At 43.6% G+C, this 24,335-nt stretch overlaps 2 protein-coding genes across 3 annotated transcripts; both read right to left on the bottom strand.

The window, feature by feature from the left end:
- Positions 1-5,537: 5,537 nt before the first annotated feature.
- LOC105019018 (zinc finger protein 236) lies at positions 5,538-11,618 on the bottom strand. Of its 2 annotated transcripts, none has more exons than XM_020040721.3 (3): positions 11,436-11,618; positions 6,664-9,178; positions 5,538-6,472 (listed from the first exon to the last, which is right to left on the bottom strand). In XM_020040721.3, exons 2-3 carry the CDS (start codon positions 8,578-8,580, stop codon positions 6,131-6,133), a joined length of 2,259 nt encoding a protein of 752 aa, XP_019896280.2. In that variant the 5' UTR covers positions 8,581-9,178; positions 11,436-11,618; the 3' UTR covers positions 5,538-6,130. The 2 variants fall into 2 exon arrangements, with proteins under 2 accessions (XP_019896280.2, XP_019896281.2); XM_020040722.2 differs by having other exon boundaries at positions 10,708-11,618.
- A 93-nt stretch (positions 11,619-11,711) lies between these two features.
- On the bottom strand, positions 11,712-24,082 carry ntd5 (ntl-dependent gene 5). Its single transcript, XM_020040724.2, has 8 exons — positions 23,892-24,082; positions 22,383-22,529; positions 21,490-21,708; positions 16,274-16,388; positions 15,810-15,883; positions 13,984-14,163; positions 12,388-12,585; positions 11,712-12,211 (listed from the first exon to the last, which is right to left on the bottom strand). The coding sequence occupies exons 1-8, from the start codon at positions 23,956-23,958 to the stop codon at positions 12,129-12,131; spliced, it is 1,083 nt and encodes a 360-aa protein (XP_019896283.2). The 5' UTR covers positions 23,959-24,082; the 3' UTR covers positions 11,712-12,128.
- Between the last annotated feature and the right edge of the window lie 253 nt (positions 24,083-24,335).

Here is a 24,335-nt window from a genome sequence, read left to right on the forward strand (position 1 = left end):
CACCCCTCAGATAATCACCATGCACAGACACTGTTACAGCCACCCCTCAGATAATCACAATGCACAGACACAGTTACAGCCATTCCTCAGATAATCACCATGCACAGACACAGTTACAGCCATTCCTCAGATAATCACCATGCACAGACACAGTTAAAGCCACCCCTCAGATAATCACCACACACAGACACAGTTACAGCCATTCCTCAGATAATCACCACGCACAGACACAGTTACAGCCATTCCTCAGATAATCACCATGCAAAGACACAGTTACAGCCATTCCTCAGATAATCACCACGCACAGACACAGTTACAGCCACCCCTCAGATAACCACCATGCACAGACACAGTTAGTCCCCCCTCAGATAATCTCCATGCACAGACACAGTTACAGCCACCCCTCAGATAATCACCATGCACAGACACAGTTAGAGCCATCCCTCAGATAATCACCACGCACAGACACAGTTAGAGCCACCCCTCAGATAATTACTATGCACAGACACAGTTACAGCCACCCCTCAGATAATCACCATGCACAGACACAGTTACAGCCACCCCATCAGATAATCACCACGCACAGACACAGTTAGAGCCATCCCTCAGATAATCATCATGCACAGACCACAGTTTACAGCCACCCCTCAGATAATCACCATGCACAGACACAGTTACAGCCACCCCTCAGATAATCACCACGCACAGACACAGTTAGAGCCATCCCTCAGATAATCATCATGCACAGACACAGTTACAGCCACCCCTCAGATGATCACCATGCACGGACACTCAATGGCTCAATCGTATTTGTATATTTTAAGAGGACAATAAAATCCTTTCTACAACAGGATTTCTTTTGCACAGCGAAAAATGCCCAGGCAAACTAGTAACAGAGGGACCTGACCCTATAACATCTGAGCAATATTTTTTTCGGATGTCTCTTTGTTAGATGAATCATTTGGCAAGGTGAATCAACATTTAAAAATGAATATATTTGGTATAGTTTTTCATTATTTTGACCTCCCCACAGTTATAATTGGAAGAAGGACTGAGAATTCTAACATAGCTTATTAGTTAAAAAAGGTAATTCTAAAAGGTTAGCCATGTGTTCACAAAGAATGATGTACACGTCAACAAAGCTAACCAGTAGCCAGAGGCACTCGCAGAGACTGTTACTCACAGGTGCTTTTTCAAAGCCTGTCAGTTATTCCAGAGAGTATAATTATCTTCAATGAGTATATTTGTGCAATATTAGAATTTGAGAAATAAAGTTCACATCATTAGAAATAAGACATTCTTCTCTTTTCAACTGTTCAGTCGGTTTATTCAAAACGTGTTTATTGTGGTGTTCCTTGATATATTCACGAAACAACGGGGGGTGGGCGCTCCAAATATCCAAACATGTCCACACGTTTCTAACACTGGTCCACACGAACCCTGCTGTAGGGTTCAGACCTCAGTTCTAGACGAAAGGAAAGATAGGCATGGCCTAAGTTGAATAATTATTTTAAAAGGGTATTGACGAAGCAAGTCGCGATCTGGCCTTTCCCTTTCACAATGTCAATCCATGTGAGAGACAGACAGACAGACGGACACGCATGCATAATGAATGCATAGCACATTATTGGAGGAAGGATGATTTAATGGCCCTTTCCTCTGTTGACCCCCTCCCCCCGTTCTGATTAGCACCTGTTACCGTCTTTCATACTCTGGGACCGTCTCGCCTTCCCTCACACTCTGACCGTTAATCCAGTACTGTGTCTGGTAGAGCCTTGTTGGCGCACTGACATAACCTTTCCCTGTTAGTGTCAATGGGAACATATTGTCTCACACGCAATGACACCACACAGAACCAAACACTGGCATACATGACGCTCACCACACACGCAGTCAGGCACACCAACTCAAACTGAAACCACACAGACTCAAACACACATGATGTGTAACATCCTTGGGAGGAACCCAAACTACCCATTCAAAATTCTAGTTTCTATAACCCCTAACCATAATCCTCAACCAAACCCTTAACTCTAGTCCTTACCCTAATTCTAACCTTTTCCCTAAACCCTAAGTTGAAAATCTTTTCCCCTCACTGGATCAGTGAAATGTCCCCAAGGTTAAATACATCCCTGTCTGACTGTCCTTGCAGGTCTCAACCAGGGTAGTCAATTCTGTACACATACACACACGCACACGCACACGCACACGCACGCACAAACATACAAACATATATGCATGACCAAAGTCCCTAAGTGTTCCCTGTGTAGACATGGCTCTGCGTACAGAAAGGCTCCTTCTCATTTACCTATCTCGTCCACACACACACACACATACACACACACACACACAGTCTGTCCACCTCAATGCCTCCTACGCTGAAGAACTCGCTGGCTGCCGGGTAATGCATGAGGTGTGTAACACAGCACGTTACAGGAATAAGAGTGCCCACAAGTGGTCACAGTCTGCAATGACGGGTGTTGCCAACACACTATCACCTTGGCAACCCAGACCAATTCTGCAGACAGTGAGCAGAAGAGGATGGGCTTAACCTTGGCCATTCTAACCTTCACTCCATCGTGTGGGGGAAAGAGGACCACTATAAGACAACATGCGCGAGTTCCATCCAACAGACCCTGATCTCTCCGTCAACATCTTTTACAGGTAACAATATAAAGGGACAGTGTAGGTGATGTTACAGTGTGGAGGGGTGTGACCACACGTCCTGGTGGAGGTGCTGCTCCATGTCCATAATTGTATTTTGGTTGAATTTGTGAGCTGTTACATAAAGAGCTTTAAAAGGCCTGTCAGCCTCCTCTTCAGGAACTTGGCTCTGGGCCCTGGGCCACTCAGAGGGCTAAAGCCTGTCTCACTCACCCCTGTCTCTATTTCTCTCTCTCTAGATCCCCCTTTCCATTCCTCTTTAGCTCTCCCTCTTCCTCCATCACTCCATCTGTCTGTCTGTCACGTGTCCTTATGTGCTGTTCAAACACACACAGAGCCCCGCAGTGAGGATTTCACACACAGCTCAAAAAATCATCACCATTATTATCATTACCGTAATTGTCATCATCGTCATCATCAAACGTATTCATTTAAACAGCCTCAGTGGCGTCAATTAGGGTAACCCAGGAAAGAACCTTTCTGGTTGTCACACTGAATGAATAGCTATGACTGCAGTTACTTCCCAGTGACCTAATGTCAGAGAAACTTCGGTACAGAAGCTCCAAAATTGAGGGTCAGGACCCAGCATTTGTCTGTGCCTTGTGGTTAAAGACAGGGTCATGACATGAACAACATTGTGGATCATCAGAATTCATGACGAACATCATTACAGGTCACCAGAGGTCATGACATGAACAACGTTGTGGATCATCAGAATTCATGACGAACATCATTACAGGTCACCAGAGGTCATGACATGAACAACGTTGTGGATCATCAGAATTCATAACGAACATCATTACAGGTCACAGAGGTCATGACATGAACAACGTTGTGGATTACCGGAAAGGTTAAGGTGGGTGACCGATCAGAAAAAGCTCAAACTGCTGTATTAATCTGGCTTTAGTGACCCAGTGTTGAAATTAATAGCTAGAATAATAACATTGATAAAGTGACCTTCGACGGCGCTTCAAGACCAAAAAAAGCTATGTCATGACATGTCAGCCAATAGCAGCCATATCTTTCAATGCGGCATCCTCTAAAGTTGGAAAGGGTCAGGTAATGGCTTGAGCTGAGTGAAGCAGTCAGAGGATAGTAATTAAGACTCTATATTTTGGAGAAGGCAAGTCTTGTTGGCCACTGGAATTCTCCTTTTCCATTTTGTGTGGATGATTGATGTATTCGGTTTTTTTTTTAATGAGTGGTATTATAAATAATATGAACAATAACTTTGTAGTTTAAAAATCCATAATGCAGAATACAACTGATAAAAATAAATGCTACATCATCTGAAGCTAGCCAATCCAACAAGTTTCCATCAATCTGCAAATCTGTGGCTCAAAAACCTCAGAAATATGTGACCAAACCAAACTGTATCAAAACCAAAACATTCAGTTGTTCCATGCAGGTTCTATGCAGCACCCAGGCACCTGAGCCTTCCTCCCTCTACTCCAGAACAAGGGCATAGGGAGATAAGAAAGCAGAGATAAGTGAAAGCGCAGCACTGCTCCTGGAATGTCACCATGTGAGCAGGTTTTTGGTTTCCAACCCCGCTTTAACATACCTCCTAGCCCATTAATAGTTTAGTGAGGTGTGTTAGTACTGGGATTGAAGAAGAGCCGTGCTTACAATGTAGCCCTCCAGCACTGGTAATACCTGCCCTCACAGCACAGCAGTGATACATCCAGAGCCCATCAGAGTGTCATTCGATATCCAGTAGAATGGTGGACTGTGTGGTCAGCAGAATTAGAATGGTCCTGGTCAGCAGTAATGAAAAGGTTCCCTTCTCTAATGATGCAGGGTGCAGTCAGACAGGTCATTTAAGAGATCCTCTATTTAATAATGGATTGTCTGTGACGTTCTACTTGCCTAAAGGTTTAATGGGCCAGAAATGTGTGGAAAAGAGGAAAAACAGAAGGTGACCTCTCAATTAGAGTCCGGAAAACGGTTTAGGTTCGCAACCCTATCACAGGATTTCCCTGTAAATGTCAACATCTATATTAATAGTATGAGTAAAATCTTTTCTCTTCCTATTAAGTATGCTTTTTAATTAAGTGTTTCTGTGCTGGAATGGTGTGGGCATACCCTAACAACACAGCTGTGTGGGAGTACACCAGTCACAAAATGAATCAGGGCAGACTACTGATTGGCTAGCTCAGACTATCCCAGAGGGAATCTCCTGTTTTTTTAGTTTTTTTTTAAAGATTTGCTTAAGACAACAGTGGGGTGGGTTCTTCCCTAGTTAAGGCTTATGCCCGGGGTGATGGGGTATAGATTATACAAATATACATTATTTCCAGAAGATCTTTGCAGAATATAAAAGAGACACTTACCTTGACGCTTTTGCCCATCAAAGGGCCCAGAAGTCTCAGTCACTCAAGTAACCTTTGTTCCTTAGTTTACGCGCACAATTACCTTACAGAACTCAGTGGATGAAGGATGTGTGGGGGATATCTCTACAGTCTGGTCATCTATCAGTGGTCCAATAGGAGAGTAGGACAGGATGTCAGAAGTGACTTAACGCCTACAGGAACATCATTCACAAGTCTTGTAATGTAGGAACCAGTGGACTAGCCAGTTAGCAGGATGACCCAAAGATATTTTCAATCAGTGACGTTGCTCACAGGGAGACTTTGACGTTGTTGTTTTCCTTGGTTCTAATGTGCTGCTGTTGTGAGGGGAGGGCAACCATGTGAGTGGCTGTTGGCAGTATGTTCAGAGGGTTGCCGGTTAGCACTGCATGCGAGATACCTGAGGAGGTTCCACAGTGTGTGTGTGTGTCTTTCATTCAAATAGGTTAACACGATGAATGTTTATCAAAGCCTTCAGTTGATCGTATCATCAATGATGCAATACCGAATGCAAAATCTGTCCGATTTCTGTTTTATGCATTTAATAAATGAAGCCACCGTATTTTAAGGCCGGAGAAATCCAAACCTAAATACAATGTAAAAAAGCAAATTGGTGGCTACTGTTTTGAGAAGCTAAATCAAAAGTGCAAGTGATTCACAGTGTCTATTGACAGTCAGAAAATGAAATGATCTCCCTTAATATTAAGTGCATTTCTCACATGACAAATTGAAGCATTCTGGTATTAACATATTATATATGTATTAACAATATTACAGTAAAACATAGTGACTGTACTTTTTATAACATAATTTTAAGTACTTTGGTAGTGCAAATGTTCTTTTATGGCATATTTTGAAAGTGTGAGCTTTTTAGAAGGGACATAAACATTTTACAACCCAGCGCACAGGAAATGAGGAATATTTTATGGGGAATGATTTGTGAGATCATTTTGGACCATGTAACAAGATGACAATAGAATACATGCAAGAAAATAAACAATATAAAACAAAATGACCCATGTTACCATGGGAAAGTACCATTCAATATGGAAGAGCACCTTTTTCCTAACCTCACCTGCTCCTCGTCCGCTTAACTTCATTCAAATGGATCATAATCAGGAAATGACCTCAGAATCCGGTTCTGAGTCTGAGTTTTCCAAGTTAGACACCGTGGAACTATACCACTCTTCTGTCTCCTCCTCTCCTTCTCCTGCTCCCCTCCCGTCTCCTCCCTCAGTCAGCATGTCCACAGCTGCCTGGTGGTAAGGGTGTTTGCGTTTCGTGTGTCGCCGCAGGGTGTTGCGCTCGGCGAAGCGTGTGTGGCACAGAGAGCACTGGTAGGGCTTCTCCCCCGTATGCACCCGTTGATGGCGCTGCAGTTCCCCGGCCTCCCGGAAGCGCTTGGAACAGATGGGGCACACAAAGTTCCTCTGCCCTGTGTGGATGTGATTGTGTCTCTGTTTAGGGGTCAAAGATGAGGGTTACAGACGATGGATTATCCTGCACATGTTCACCTCATGTGAGCTACTTATTACAAGAGTCAAACCCAAAGTTCAGCGGAAAAAGATAAAAATAGATAAATGTGGAATCATGACCCCTACCGAGGCGTTACGCCACAACTGAAAGGCCTCTAAACAAGTGAACTCACCTGCAAGTGACTGGATCGTTTGAAGGCCTTGCCGCACTGCAGACAAACGTGAGGTTTGTTTTGTGAGTGGGTGATGGAGTGGCGCTCCAGATCAGAGACATAGTAAAAGATTCTGGGGCAGAGAGGGCAGTAAAGGACCCTCCGTGGCCCGGTGGAGGGAGGGGACCCTGGAGAGACGAGGTCCAGAGGGTCAAGGGGTTCCAGGTTCCTGGGTGTGCCGGAGGGGACAACAGTTACAAGGGGAGGGGAGGGTGGAGCAGTGGAAGAGAAGTACAGATGGTCGTTCCATGGAAGGGAGGAGCGTTCCGACTCCGGGGCGGTTGATTGGTTGACTGCCTCTATACTGGGGTCAAAGGTCATAGAGGGGGATTGTGGGTGTGTAAGGAGAGAGGCGTTAGTAGGAGGTGATCTATTTGGGGTAGTCACCATTTGCTTTTCTTCCGTGGACAGTGACTGGGGATCAGGGTCGGACTCAGAGGAGCGTGTGATCAGAGGTGAGTTGACAGGGAGCGCATTAGAGCTCTCCTCAGCAATGGGCTGCTTGGGGGTAGAGGAGGCAGCAGAGAAGGGGGTCAGGGGTGTGACTGGGTTCATGCTGGGTGTCACTCTTGACAGGACGGCAACAGGGTTGTCAGGTGGCCCTCTAATGACAGGCTGGGAGAGAACGGCAGGGAGGGAGGACTCTGATGTGACAATCTGACCAGGAGACACTGAGAGAGGAAGAGGGGATGAAAGAGAAAGAGAGGATAACGAGGAGGCGGTGATTTGAGAGAGCTGACCGGTGGAGGGGTCAATAAGGGCAATGGGGGTGGAGGTGGAGAAGGACTGACTGGAGGTGGAGGTGGAGAGGAGGAGGAGCATAGAGGCGGAAGCACCGGGGGAGTTCTGGATGAGAGAGAGGGGAAGGGTGAAGGCCAGGCCTGGGTTGGTGTCAGTCTTGGCCAGGGGAGTGGACAGCTGGAGGGAGGATGAGGGGAGGATCTGAATGGGATGTGTGGGTGGATGGGGAAGAACAGAACCCATAACCCTAGCCTCACAAACAGCTTTCACATCCGAGTCTACAACCTTACAGGGACCCACATTCTGAGACAGTTCTGTAGTCGTTAAAGGTTCTGTATTTTTCATGTGTTCTTCATTCTGTGAGGGGTTAGTGGAGGTTAGAGGAGCAGGACACAAGTTGTGGTTGTGTGTGGGGGGGGTGACTAAACTTTGGCTGAGTTGGGTGGCCCCTGGAGCGGCCATGTCAGACGACACCACCACTGAGTTTGATGGCGCCAGTGACTGACCTGTCTGGGGACTGGCACGTTTCAACTGGTCTATCTGGGGCACTTTGTGTCCTTCAGGGGTGAGTGTGTATGGAATACCCTGGTCGTCTATCAGGAGAAGTCCTTCACAGTCTGAGTCTAGGGAAGAAAGGAAGGGGAACATGGATGTAGAGCAAAATGTAGGAGACAAGAGAGGTCCACCCAAAATGTCTGCTCCATCTATTCTCAATATAGACTCATATTCATCACCATCATCTTCCTCTACTACATCCCTATCGCCATCCCCCTCTACCTCATCTACCTCCATAAGCAGTGAGCTCTCATGCCAAAGCCTTCTATCTTTGCTCTCCCTCTTTTTGGGCAAGCTCAGATCTAACGCTACTCCCCCTTCCTCCTGTTTCTTCTCCCCTCTTCCTTTCCATGCTTCCGCTCTCTCTACTCCACCCTCCTCAGCTGGTCGCCCATTTCCACTGAGACATCTACTAGGGGGCTGGAGAGGAGGGGTCAGCCTCTGATCATCTCCCTTCTTCCCTCCAGCCCCCTCTGCCTTGGCTGTGTGGCAGATGAGAGGCATTTGGAGGAGAATGGGACTACCATTCCTGATCTGAGTACCATCGCTCTCCCCGTTTCCCGTGCCGTCTTCTGCCTTCATTCCTTGTGGAAAGGGCTTCTTCACTGTGTTCCATGGCTTCAGTAGACTGGTCCCCAATCTCCCCCTCAACAGTTACTGCAGCAGGGGTCAGGCCATTTGAACTGGTCTCCAATGAAACAGCCCTGGGTTCCAAACTCCATTTTGAATTCAAGTGAGGGACATCTTTGGTACTGCTGAGAGATGCGGAGTCTGTAATTGGCCTGTCACACAAACCAGGAACATCTAATGTAATTATCACTGGCGGTTCGCACACACCAGGAGGTCCAGTCTTGACTGTAATTGGTTGGTTGAGGCCACAGATGTCACCTGTTTCCCGTAACGCTGGCTGTGAAGTCAAAGCCACATCGGGCTCCTCCCCAGGCCCTCCTCCTTGTTTGGTCTTGAAGCAGTTTGATTGGCGATAAGTCTGTTTAAGGGAACATGACTGGAGGTTACCTGCTAGAGGGCAGGATAAGAGCAGGGATAGGTCCACTGGCTCCTCAAGGATATTTGGCACAGTCCCTGACCTCTTCAAGGATTGGCCAACGCAGCTATCATCTGAGCCACCACGGGTCAGAATCACCATTCGTTGAGAATCCATTTTGGACCATGTTTTAATCTGTAAAACAGGGATTCATCGATTTATAATCTAAACAAAACATTTATTATTTAAATCATGTAATAACATAAAGAGGATTTGTTGATCTATGGACTTTATAGGGACAAAAAATACCAAGTGTCTTTATGCATCACTGGATATGAAAGAGTCAAAATAATTAGTGGATTATGTGTGTGTTTATTATTAAAAAAACACTTTTGAATAGGTAAGGCAATCAGTTGCCTTAATATTTTTAAGTTCATAAAATTAAAAGTCAGAAGTTTGCAGAACTTACAGGTTAGGGCAAGTTAAATGTATATATTTTCATTGCATGCTACTTAAATTATTGACACACTGATACAGATACAGATTTGAGATATTATCTTAAAATAATTGTGTAATTTACTAAGCCACACCTCCATTACCATTTCTCAGCATTCATTACCCTTTCAAATGAAAGTCACCAGCCATGACTGTATGTTAATGAAATTGACATGGTTATTGAAGAAATTCATTTTCAATCCCTTGTCATTCATGTGAGTTCAAATGTGAGTAAATAGGTTAAACTCTTAATACATTACATATCCCATAAGGATTTATTTTGAACTCTTGCTTTGATAGCACAGTGGCCAAAAAGTAATTGTTAAAAAATTCTCATAACAGCCAAAATTCTCTGATTTCCAAAGAATTACTGAGATTTATGGAAAACATGGGAACTTTGCAAGTCTCTGCCATACGTGCAAGTCACTGCCATACGTGCAAGTCACTGCCATACGTGCAAGTCACTGCCATACGTGCAAGTCACTGCCATACGTGCAAGTCTCTGCCATACGTGCAAGTCACTGCCATACGTGCAAGTCACTGCCATACGTGCAAGTCACTGCCATACGTGCAAGTCAATGCTCTACAGGATTCCAGCTATATTTTAGACAGCAAGATGGAACTGTTACTTAATTGGAACAATCATTTCAATAGGGGGTGAAAACATTTTTGGATTAATTGTGCGTTTGATTTTTCTTCAGCTAATATGAATTAATCAGTCAATGTACATGCAAAAAAGGATAATAAAACAATTCCAAAATATCAAGCTGCATTAGTGAATGCTGGGATAATTTAAATTCTAAACTTCAAGAAAGTCAGTATCACATAAACATTCTTGGTTTAGTAAGATTTCACTAACTTTAAGTTGAACTTATTAGACATTTTAGAGTAAAAACATGCTTTCGGGTTTACACTGTCCTAATAGGTCTAAATCGCCCCAGCACCTTCAAGACACTACTACCACTTGCACCATCCACATCATCAACAGCCTCATCATCACCACCTGTCATTGTCTTCGCCATTCAAAACGGTCCAAATCCTACTGTTATCACAATAACTCGAGGCAAAATACAGGCTACAGTTCTAAAATCAGCCGTTACAAAACTGCTTAATTACTATGATGGGCAATAATAAATATGTAACGCAGCACGCCTAACATTACACATATGTTGGCATAACATTGGTTGTTATTATGAACTTCATTGGCTTTAGGTATATAACGCTCTTACCAGGCTTTAAAGTCAACAATATCCCACAGCATCAACGCGACAGTCTGCAGCGACGGGTTCGAGAGAATATGATGTCAGCGAAATTACACCATCCTAGGTAAAGACTATTTTATCTTTCGCTTTCAGATTGTCGTTTCATGCATAGCCTAAATCAAATGAACACATTCTTTAGACAACGAGGTTGGGTGGACATCATGCTACTGTCAACATATTTTTTTCTTTCGAACCCTTTTCCATCCTTGCATTTGTGTTAGAATAAAAACAGTCACCGTTCATGGGGGACGCCATTACGCGCAGTCAGAGGTTCGAATAACCAAAGCCTGTCTTTTGGCTGGGCTGTGCATCCATGAACACGACACTCGAACCTGGGACAGTGTGTAACAGCATATAAAGTAAAATGTAAGCTCTCTTGTGTTCAAAAGACGGCGCGTTATTTCTTTAAAATATGAATATTTATGGCACAACTGCCTTTTTGCTGACTCGGACCCACAACCAGCCATTTTAGTCTTGGGTTCGAGCCCTGCAGGGAGCGCAGGCAGCGTAGAAAAAACGATGTAGTAAACTTTGTCAACATATGGTAATTTATTTCAGAAACGATCTGTCTGGAAATACGCACGTTAAATATAACAGGTGTGAGATGCGTCCGGTATAATGTACATACATTTTAAACTGGATAATAAACTACATACTCCACCCATATGAGTCACTGTGCATAGACACTGGCTTACCCGAGCTGTAGATACTTCCGGAGGACCAAATATGAATGAGCGGAGAATTGGATAGGAGCAGAGATTATGCGCGAGCAGAAAGGGGGAGCTATAGTGTCGCATCATTCTGGGTCCGACTGTAATCCATGCTGAGTAAATTGTGGGTGGCTACGTTCTCTTTCTGGGATCATAGAGCAACATGCAATCCATAAATGTTACCTTAGAAAAATCTAATGATATGTGTGAGCGTGTGTGTAAGAAAAAGACAGAGATGAATATCATGGTGTCCGAATCGTATTAAGGATTTGGTTTTAATCTCTATTTAATTTTACTTATGATATAGGTATAATACAGACTCATGTAATTACATAAATACTTTTTTTCTAATTCAAAAATAGTCACACCAAAATACTTACAAGCCTCAAGGCTTGGTGCATCAGTAACATAAGGAGAAGGACTAACCTAAAGGATGCCTTTGGGCAGCAATAAAATATGCAACACACAACAACATGAACACATTTTCAGGTCAGTCAGATCCCGAGGTGAGAGGAGTCAGAATCAGACACAGTAGAACAACATGAAGTGAGCATCTGAACCTTATTGGACGTTGTGTGCCTGACTACACGTATCACATCTTTATTAAGACATTGTCATTTTTTAACATGTAGGGCCGCTCACTGGCTGAGCGAAGGGGACAGGGGAAATGTGTTGGGGTTACTCCAAGTCTGCAGGGGAACAGGCCTCGATCTCAGACACCAGCCGATGAGGAAACAGTTTGTACTGCAGCCAGGTGGGTTCTGGAAGAAGAGGCAGATGGCAGACATGTTAGGTCAAAACAAGACAATGTAAGCACATACTGTCACGTACTAATGGTATGCCGAGGTCTTTTTGAACAGCCGTCTTCACATGATGAGACACCAGGGTTTTGCCTTGGGAGTGGAAGACAGTTCTCCCTTCCAGGAACACAACTCACCTAGGTAGCAGGAGGGGGCGCTGAGTAGACCATCAAAGCAGGTCTGTGTGGAGGGGAGGCTGCATTGCTTCCTGGGGTGTTTACAGTAGAATGTTACATTCTCCCCATGAGGAACCACTGAGTCTGTCATGTCATAGGGCCAACGCTTCAGCCCACCAATCAAAACACGGCTCCGCTCCGCTGGGATTGGACAGCGCGCTAAGAGCAGGAAGTACAGGATTTAGAACAAATGAAGAAAAAGAACAGCAACAACATTCTACCCTCTCTCTCTCTCTCTCTCTCTCTCACTCAAATGCATACATACACATGACTATCCACATTTTTTGATATCTTGTGGAGACCAGTAAAACAAAAACATGTTCAATACCCCCTAAACATAACCCATACCCAAACCTTAAACTAACCCTAACATTAAAGCAGTCATCCATAATATGCTCCCAACTGGTGGAATTTAGTTGAATTACAGCAACAGTGTATACAAACCAACTCACACCTCCAGCGCATGTTTTACTTTTACTTGTAGTCTCCCAGATTAAAAAAACTGTAAAAACAATATTGTCGGATATTTCAAAGAAATAAAAGTGTTCAGCCATGATCGAGTGGTTCCAGTGACTCCTGGCCCCAAGCACAGAAACAGTTGTCGCAGGGAACCAGGGTTGACTACCTGTCTCTTTCTTTCATTCCTGCAGGGAACCAGGGTTGACTACCTGTCTCTGCCTTTCATCTCTGCAGGGAACCAGGGTTCACTACCTGTCTCCGTCTTTCATTCCTTCAGGGAACCAGGGTTCACTACCTGTCTCTGTCTTTTATTCCTTCAGGGAACCAGGGTTCACTACCTGTCTCTGCCTTTCATTTCAGCAGGGAACCAGGGTTCACTACCTGTCTCTGCCTTTCATTTCTGCAGGGAACCAGGGTTCACTACCTGTCTCTGCCTTTCATCTCTGCAGGGAACCAGGGTTCACTACCTGTCTCTGTCTTTCATTCCTGGAAGGGAACCAGGGTTCACTACTTGTCTCTGCCTTTAATTTTTGCCTCTCCGCTTGCAGAAAACACTAAATATAAGTAAGTACAGTGACTGTCAACTCTCAAAATAAAATATCCAATTAAAGAGTGATTTAGATGTCCCAGTGACTCTTGTTTTCAGAATTTTTCAACCAGGATTTGATTGAGGGATTCCAGTTGCCCCCATCTGCCATTACTTGTTTAAGGAGAAATTATTTGTCTTAGTGTCGCCAATAGAAGAGAGGCACCGTGCCTCTTTTCCATTTGACCACAAAAGCTCATGCACCTTTTGCTGACCAATAGAAATATGGACATTTTAGGATGCAATTTTGTTATTTAGTATGCCCCCAAAAACCTTTCGGGTGAGTATATTTTGAAACACTATTAACCCACAATTATTGCAGATATATTATAGACATTTTTCTTTTATTTGAATGCAAAAATAAACCTAATGGATTAACCCCAAAAACCTAACCCATAATGCCTAAACCTAAAAACCCAACTCTAACATGAAACGTTATTGTATTTTTTATCCTAAGCCCTTTTCCGAGACACACTGGGTCTTGGTTCCTCGTTTTATCTCATAGGTCTTACCTCTACAGTAGGGAACTGTGGTCCAGGTACCATTGGGCTGGCAGCTAACCCGGTTTGGTCCATCCAGCAGGAAGTTCTTCTTACAGAGATAGTAGATATCATCACCCACCTCATACTCACTCCTCTGCACTGCCACCAGGTACCCATGGTTCACCTCCTGGGGGGCCGGGCACCACACTCCTGGAGCAACAGAGAGAGAGACTAACCATATGAACTCATTTACAGTGTTGCAGAGCTGTATTGGTCCCCTTTCTGATTTACTGTCATTTTGTTAATGTTCTTCACTGAATGATTTTAGATCTCTTAAATGTTTGGTACTTATGTCATTTATGTAATGACCATGTTGTGCAACACCATGTGAAAATGTGATTTCCTCCTTATACTTGTTAACTGGTTGTTTCCTCCTTGTACTTGTTAACTGGTTGTTTCCTCCTTGTACTTGTTTGCTGGTTGTTTCCTCTTATAGTTATTAACTGATCGTGCTTAATGACTGCAACCAAACGCTTCTTGAAGTTTTTATCCATCTCTCACATTATTGTTGAAGAATTTTGGTTATTAACTCAGTGACATTTGTTCTTGAGCATGAACTGCTTGTTTCATGTCTCAATTCAGTTTATGAATGGCCATTTACCTTTTTGTTTGTCCCAAAAGTTAATTGTATGTTTTTTCATAACTCGCTTGTGTGTTTCAGATTATTGTCTAGATGCATGACCCAAATGGAATGAAAGCAACACAAAGCATATCAATATGTTACATTCATAGTTGTCACAGAAACAATCCTGAACATTCTGGACCAGATAAGAATGATCTTGTTTGAAAGGGGATGAACAATTCGATGCACCACTTTTTTAAGTGTCTGATTTATTATTTATTGCCGATATCAACATGATACATGTAGTGGGATTCTGTCTGAGGAAGGAACAAGAAGAATGTTCTACGAACAGACAAGTCACAAGTGGAGCTTTATGTCCAAAATGGTCTGTTATGACTGACCAAAGCTTAATACTGCATTCTGCAGTATTGACAGCATTCTTTGGCAGTGCCTTGTTCAAAGAAACACTAACAGATTCACTTTGTTGACTCAGGATTTGATCTAGCATCCTTTCAGTTACTGGTGAGATGCTCGAATCTCTACCTTCCATTTTTAGTCACTGATACAATGAAAATACATATATTATGTTTTTACTCAGATTCTCTTCGTTCAACATTTTTCACTGCACTGTACATTGTCTTCACACCTGTCAGTTAGCCAGTGCATCCTGTGAGTTTGTTGAACCAGTCCAGAATTAAAAAACACTGCAAAGTGAACTGACATGAGCCAGAAGGTGGCAGTATAGCACTGTGAAACAGAGCAGATGACAGTCTTTCACAAACACACACACACAAACACAAAACATACACACACACACACACACACACACGGACATACACATGCACTAAGTAGAACGATTTTGAAGAACGGAGTGCAGAGTACAATATCCTCCTCCGCAAAATACACACATACACACATACATGCATTCACACTCAAAAGGCCCAATCCATCCACCCACACATAAACTACTATATTCCCTGGCTCTGATGCTCTCCCTCTGCCCGCTTGGTCTTTCTTTCTGTCTCTCTCGCTCACACTCTCTTTCTATATAAATTTCCCCCCCCCCCCCCATCATCCTCCAAACACACATACACACTTACACGATGTATTATAAAACACAGGCGCCTGAACTACAAAAGACAGAAACATACACTATACATTATAAAACACAGAAACATGCACTATACATTATAAAATACAAAAACAGACACTATACATTATAAAACAGACTTACTTTGACAGATGGGATGAGGGTACTGCCATGTCAGTTTATCAGTACAGACATTCTCACTGTTTCCCACCAGCTCCCTGAAGAGAGAGAGAATGGGGGTGTGGGTTTATGACTAACTGATTGGTTTTAACAGAGGTTCAGCTGTCTGTGGTCTCTGTTCCAGAAGGTGTTTATTTTGCATCCCTAACGTCTACAGCTGACATATGTACAGTGTGCATTCAGATATGAAGTATTACTAAAGGACTCATAGCACTGAGTCCGTAAAAAGTACTTTTTCACGGCCTAGTTAACAGTAGCAAAAGCCCAGTCTCATAGATAACGAAGTTCCTCCACCTTCACCCCAACCGCCCATCTATGTTTGTCTGCCATCTGTCATTCTCTCTCTCTCTCTCTCTCTGTTTTAGAGCTCTCGTTCTTTTTTTCACTCCCAACCACTCTAGATCTCATTCCTCCCTTTTCGCTCTCACCCAAACAGACAGGTGTAACGGATGGTTGTTCCGGGGGCTGAGGTTCCATTGATGCTGAAGGTTTCGGTCACCTCTTTGGGTAATGGACAGGAAACATCAGGGGAAGGGGGTTCTACTGAGGTGGCATAGACATGTGGGGGAGGGAGGGAGGGGAAAAGGGAGGGAGAGGGGAGAGTGTGAGAAGCACAGTATTTTCGCATGATTAGGGACAAATGAGTCCAAGAGTCCAAGCACACAAAACAGAACATTTGTCTTCTAAAAATCCCAATGGATCCATACATTTGTCTTCCAGTGATTCAATCCTGATGAAATCACAAATACAATCGTTCAAAGGTCCAGAATTACCAACAATGAATCTCTAATTATGCATATTTCAACAGATAATATGATACACATTAAATCAAATATAATGCCTGAAATAATAACACATTCATGAAAAGGAAAAGGTATTTTACTGTAGTAAAGTGTAAATATCCTTTCACTGTTTCTATTCTTTTATCTACTATTCATTATTTGTCATATTTGTTAATATTTTATATTTAAGATTATTAGTCACAGCAATGATAGTCTTTATTGATTAATGATCTGATGTTGCTGTCAATGGTTAGCTAACTGATAACTAACGTTTTTTATACATTTTGTTGTGTCACTTCCTCAGAGTTTAGTATATTCCACTAATCTGTAAAATAATTATACAAAACTGAAATTTCATAATTTCATAAGTCTCCACCCTCTCTTAACATTTGGTGGAAGCATCTTTGGCAGTAATTACTGCTGTCTGTTACTGAGTCTGTTGAGATAGGCCTCCACCAAATTTGCACACCTGGACAATATTTGACCATTCTTCTCTGTCAAGTTCCTTAGGGAGAATGGGAGGACAATCTTTAAATCTTGCCACAAATCTTCAATTGGATTTAGGTCAGAGCTCTGACTAGCTCTCTCAAGAATATATAACTTTTCATTCTTTAGACTATTGGTCATCAATTCTGTTTTACTTCAACCCTAATCTGGTTCTAATAATTAGCTGGTCCATAAACTGGTGTAGGTCAGTTATAACTAAGGTTGGAGTAAAACTAGTTAAAATAGCTCTCTAGCAACACAATTGGCTAACACTGCCTGAGACTTCACTGCCTTTGACTTCGCTGCCTTAGACTTCACTGCCTTTGACTTCGCTGCCTTAGAGTTCCCTGCCTTAGACTTCATTGCATTAGACTTCACTGCCTTAGACTTTACTGCTTTATACTTCACTGCCTTAGACTTTACTGCTTTATACTTCGCTGCCTTAGACTTCTTTGCATTAGACTTCACTGTCTTATACTTCGCTGCCTTAGACTTCATTGCATTAGACTTCACTGCCTTAGACTTGGCTGCCTTAGACTTCATTGCATTAGACTTCACTGCCTTAGACTTCATTGCATTAGACTTCACTGCCTTAGACTTCATTGCATTAGACTTGGCTGCCTTAGACTGTAGCTTTGGCTGTGTGCTTCAGGTCATTGCTATGCTGAAAGATGAACTTCCATCTCTGTTTTGGCTTTTATGCAAAGGACATTTTCCTGAAGGACATTTTACATCGTTCATCGCCCCAGTTTTGTGATACCCAGTTTATGATTAAGGCCATGCTTCATTGCAGTAACTACCAGTAGACAGTTGATGTTGAGATATCTGTGTTCCAAAGCACAACCGAGCCACCACACAGTCACTGGAGTGAAACGGGTCAAGGTGTCCCTATCCAGTTACTAACCCCTCAAACCTGCTGGCCAATTGTACCACCTTAAATGGACACTTGGGCAAATCTATGAGGGGGGTTTTTAAGAGGGTAGTCTTTCTTCTCGTGAGGCCACTAATCAGGTGACATTTATCATGGCTGATAAGCTTGTCTGGCCAAAGTGCTGAGCCGTCCAAGAGAATGGGCTTCAGAGCCATAACATCAGCTGGTAGGTCTATGCTAACGGAGCTGCCGCAACAAACTGTAGTGGTGGCGATATCACAAGAAGAAATGCTTCCTTCTTCATCAACAGAATTCTTTGCAGTGTTACTCTTTTAAGTATCTAGTGAGCTTCTGCAAAATTCCCTGTTATTCCATTATCTTCTATCATTTTTAAGATCCACTAGGCTCCAACATTTTATTTCCCTAGATTCCACAAACTGAAGCTGGGTTAGATAGCTACTTTGCTACGGTAGCTCAGATGTGTCATGTGGCACGTTGAATAAATATACTTTCTTTGAATAGATAAACATGCAGACATGGTATGTCCTTTTTTTAAATATATGTAATCATGTGTGAAACCATGTGTCAATTATATCTTGTGTATATTATTTATATTAGTTGCAACTGTACTGAACATGTATTTGGTAATTGCTGATCAGATACTGTATGTTTTAACAAAAATAGACTTGGTCTAGAAAATAATTCATAGGTTGATTGACCATCTTGCAGTGCTTGTAGACCATATTTTGGTTAGGTGGCTTGTATAAATACAATAAAAAAATATATATGATAATAGCAAAGGGACAAGGCCTGCAGCCTGTTGGCAAGGTAAGATTTATTTTGTGTATTTATGTCATTATAGTAGCTATAATTAAACTTTTGGCTGATCCACTAACTACTGTTACTAACTAAATAAGAAATTGCATTTCATCATTGTATAAATGAAGGAAGTATAAATATGTTGTGTTATTGTATTTGAACATTTGAAAGAGGGCAAATACTTCTTCACTGTTTAGGTGTTGTTGGTATTTTTCTGTGGTGGTCAGGAAACTGTATATTCTCTGTGAAAACTATTAAATAAATAGCTGAGACACGTACATCATACTGCATTTAAAGAGAGAGACAGAAAGAGACAGATATAAAGCATGAGTTTTATAACCACATGGATTGCTCATTCCTGGAGGTACGAGTACCATACGTTTGTGGAAATATAAATATCATGAGAGGTTGTGAAGAGGTTTAAGTGACCTTGAAACGAGAGGGAGGAATGTTGGATTTTGGTTGGGTAGTTTGCCCTCCAGTCTAATGGCAGCTAGGAGAGGCTCTGGTCTGTTTAAGTCTTTCCCATACACACATCAAGCAACATCAAGAGGGGTCAGTTCACTCCTATAGCTAACCGAATAAATAGTGTGTGTCACAAAGTACAGTATGAGAGAGATGAATGGGGTGAGTGTGTGGCTGCATGGGGTATTGGTCAGTTCATTCTAGCTGTGCCTCTTATCTCCTGTTGGGCTCTCCAGGATCTCTCCCTTACTGCCACCCACCCAACCTCCCAGCCTCTCCAGGATCTCTCCCTTACTGCCACCCACCCAACCTCCCAGCCTCTCCAGGATCTCTCCCTTCCTGCCACCCACCCAACCTCCCACCCACACAACATGGCCCGGTGTGAAACCATTACTGCCTGACAGGTACATCTGTGCAGCTTTCTTAAAGCAGGGAAAATGAAAGCAGTGTTAGATGTCCCTAGATGACCAGCAGCCTAAAGCTGTGTACCCCTTTCCTGGTCAACTCCACATGCGCACACACACACACACACACACATACACACAAATGCACGTACGCCCACACACACACACACACACACACACACTGCACACATCCCTCACAGCCCAGTTAAGCTCCACAACACACTGAAAAGCCCAGTGCTGCTTGCTTGTCCTTGGCTCAGTCTGTGGGGAGAGACCTTATAAGGGGGCCTCTCAGAGGGAGGAGAGAAGAGGAGAAAAGGAAGAGAGAGGAGGATGACAGGAGAAGCGGATGAGAGGAGAAGAGGAGAAGAGGGAACAATATGGCCCAGAGCTGCATGAACAAGAGAGCTCTCTGACTCTGTGATACCTCGCCCACATTTGCACGCACACACACACAGCATTTTGACATTGTGATCCCGCTCCCACGCATATTCAATGTATATACAAAATCACTCCCTCTCATTCTCTATCCCTTATCTTTCTATCTCTCACACACATACACACGCACAGCTAGTTGACACCCTGACAGTGATCTTCCGCCCACTAATACTCAATAAGCATGAAGGAGCCAGGCTCAAACACACTTATGTACAGAAGAGGCCACTCTTTCTCCGTGTCTCTGTGTGAAGGAACTTCGACTGGGAAACTGACACATGCATGGATCACACACACAGGCATTTAATACCTTACACACAATCTTACAGTAGTACACAGGGCTGATCACTGTGTGTACGTGCCAAAGAACAATGTCCTTGCCTCCGAATGCGTGGATGTGTGTGTGCTCTCATACACCTACAGATAAAAACACAGTCGTATCACACGCTGACACACACCGGTTAAAGGCTGGAAAACCCAATCAGAAGTCGAAGCACATGAACACATTCCTTCCTCCTATTTGGCACACACATGAAGTGAATTAATCCATCCAGACTCTCTCTGCACTGCAGTCCAAGTATCAACAGCTGATTGTCTCGTTGCTACGGGAATAGTCGCGCAATGTCTCAGTTTAAATCTAAACAAACAAACTGCAGACATAATACTATCACAGACACCCTCATTCCTGATGCATATGGACACACACACACAAAAACACACATACACACAAATACACACACACACACACACACATAGAATGCCTTCATTGCTGAATCACCAACAACAGATGAAAAGCAACTTCTGGTGAAAAGGATCTGTAGAATAGAACATACAACAATGATGTAACATGATGAAACAGACTGAATTGAAACCAGGGTGTGAATTCTGTTCTGTTTCATTCACTGTGTAATCTATGTGTGTTCCATGGTTGAAGTAATTGATAAGTTATGCTAAATTCATTCATGAAGTGGAGAAATTATATTGAATTAGAATTTAAACAATTTTCAAGTTTTAAAATTGAATTTGAGGGTTTGGACTGATTTGCAATTGAAATGTAATATATTAAAATGTCCTAGTCAATGGAATGAAGGCACATATACATTAGGTATATTATCACAAATTTATGGTAGGATTTGTTTTGAAGACTCAATCTGTATGCCCATTGTATTTTTCCATATGTAATTTGTCTGTCTGAATGGTATAATGTAATTTAAATATATGTAGCTTCGAGGGATAATATAGATTTGAGAGCATAGAATTTTTGGAATTCACCCCAATCCTGCTGCGGTCTATTCCATTATATTTCCAGGGACCTTCCGATGGACGAAATAATGTTATCTAACTTCGATCCGGAACATTCTCTGCTCTGTTCTCGTACCCACCTGTGCAGATGGGATCGTCACCACTCCATTGTCGGTCGCCTTGGCAACGGCGGATGGCTGCATCCAAGCCACTGGGCAACACGTAGCCTGGGACACAACGCACCTCAAGGAGGGCAGAGAAGGAGGGAGTGGGAGAGAGCAGGGAGAAGGAGGGAGTGGGAGAGAGCAGGGAAGGCACCAAGTTGCTCCCGGGGGGTAGAGGCCAGGGACAAGTACGTCCTGGCAAAGAAAAAGAAAGAGAGGAGTGGGAGTTTAAAATGCCAGATAACATAATTAACGTTTGACAACATGATGTCTGGCCAGCTGACTGAGAAGGCCACTTCATAGTGGAGGAAACACGAGTGGTGATGTACTGAATAAACATGTCGGGGCAATGCTGAGTGCCCTCATGTGGAAGACACAACTGAACATGCATAATGATTTAAACAGTGTCCCTCACAGCTGAGGCTCAGGTTGGCCTGGGAACACACACACACATATACTTACCTGGAGCCACACAGATATGTACCTGGAGCCACACAGATACGTACCTGGAGCATCACAGATACATACCTGGAGCAACACAGATACATACCTGGAGCCACACAGATACGTACCTGGAGAAACACAGATACGTACCTGGAGCCACACAGATACGTACCTGGTGCAACACAGATACGTACCTGGAGAAACACAGATACGTACCTGGAGCATCACAGATACATACCTGGAGCAACACAGATACATACCTGGAGCCACACAGATACGTACCTGGAGAAACACAAATACGTACCTGGAGCCACACAGATACGTACCTGGAGCAACACAGATACGTACCTGGAGAAACACAGATACGTACCTGGAGCAACGCAGCTGAGGCCCAGGTTGACCTGGGAACACACACAGATACGTACCTGGAGCCACACAGCTGAGGCCACACTGGCCATCACACAGACACTGGCGTTTGCTGCCGCAGTCCTTGTCCTGCACACATGGTCTAGGACACGTCCTCCTGCGCTCGTCGCCCACGAGCCTCTCCGGACAGGCCTCAGGTGGCTCGGCTAGAAGAGAGACAGATGGAGAGACGGTGTCCCTCGACGCTTAGTCAGTAGAGCTTGGGGCTGGCAACACTAGGATAGCTGTTTGATTTCCGAAACCAGTGAACGGACCTCTCAGTGTTGCAGGGCGCTGTGGTTAACAACTTCAACGTATACAGAAAAGTGCGTACACTATAAAAAGATCAGTCCTGGGATGGAATACCTGGACCAGGGGGAGATAGGTGGCGAGGAGGGGACATGAGAATGGATCAGTAAACTGAAGATGACATTCGAATCAGATGGAGCCTTTTTCCAAAAAGACGGAATTCTGTACGGAGGCTTTCAGGTGCTCAGCTAGTCAAATGTCACAGTTCTGTGCAGGAACAACTTCACTGAATGGGGGGTCTGACTCTGATTACATCTCTTTAGAGAAATCCACTGCATTGTCCTTCTAATGAATTTCATGCCTGGACTGTAACTCAGCACACCCAAATACCCAACCACCCCCTCACACACAAACACACACACACACACACCCACACAAATCCACACACACACCCAAACACCCACACACCCCCTCACACACACACACACACACACACACACCCGAACACCCACACAATCAAACACCCACTCACACCCACACACACACCCACACCCACACACACCCAAACACAAACACCCACACACACCCACACACACACCAAAACACCCCCCACACACACACAACCAAACACCCACACACACCCAAACACCCACACACCATTAACATATACCACATCTGGAACAGGGAGAAAATAATCACCCAACGCATGTGTTGTGCTGACAGCTGCAAACATGGCCAGTTGACAGCATATATTCATGTACAGTACACACACACACACATGTACATGCATTCCTACTAACAGCAGGCCACATAATATAATTACCCATACACAATCAGCTGAAGACACAACCAAAATTCAACAAGTTACAATAACTTAGCAGGAAAACATATTCAACATGAATTACACCTTTCAAGGTGTTATTAGTTCAGTCTGGGTCTGACTAGCTCTGTCTAAATGTCACTGGTTGTAACTGTGACCAGCTCTGTCTAAATGTCACTGGTTGTAACTGTGACCAGCTCTGTCTAAATGTCACTGGTTGTAACTGTGACCAGCTCTGTCTAAATGTCACTGGTTGTAACTGCGACCAGCTCTGTCTAAATGTCACTGGTTGTAACTGCGACCAGCTCGGAATAAAAAAGATGAGCTCTGAGTGTGACTAGCTCTATCTAAATAAGACATGCTCTAAGTGACTTGCTTAGTCCATTTTATAAAGCTTCACCAATAGTTTCACAGCCATTATATGTGTGAGAAAGAGGGAGGAGGTTTGAGCTGGGCTTACCCGCAGTCTGCAGAGAGGCATAGCCAGCCATAGCCCACAGAGAAAGCAGCAGCAGTATGTTGTCCATCTTTGCTGCCCACACCCAGGTCTCAGGCGTTATGAAGTAGGCACCCTGGAAAACAGAACTTTTGGGGGAGAGAGGAACAAAGGGGAGGAAGGGAGAGAGGGAGGGAAAGGGTACAGCCCGGGAAGACACATCTGGTTTGTGTTGCGTGTTTAAGACACAGGGTAAAATTCCATTGTGAGAGACCTTTCACCCATTTTTGTTGAGGGGGGGGGGGGCGCTCAATCCCCCATCCACCCACACAAACACAAACACACACACCAGCAATCAACACACTACAGATACATCAGTTACGGTGTCTGTCATTATTACCTGAGCCAGCTCACACACCCACATACTCTACATGAACACACAAACAGCAGCACAATGAAGGAAAAACA

The sequence above is a fragment of the Esox lucius genome, chromosome 20 (assembly GCF_011004845.1).
Source record: "Esox lucius isolate fEsoLuc1 chromosome 20, fEsoLuc1.pri, whole genome shotgun sequence".
Taxonomy (NCBI): Eukaryota; Metazoa; Chordata; class Actinopteri; order Esociformes; family Esocidae; genus Esox; species Esox lucius.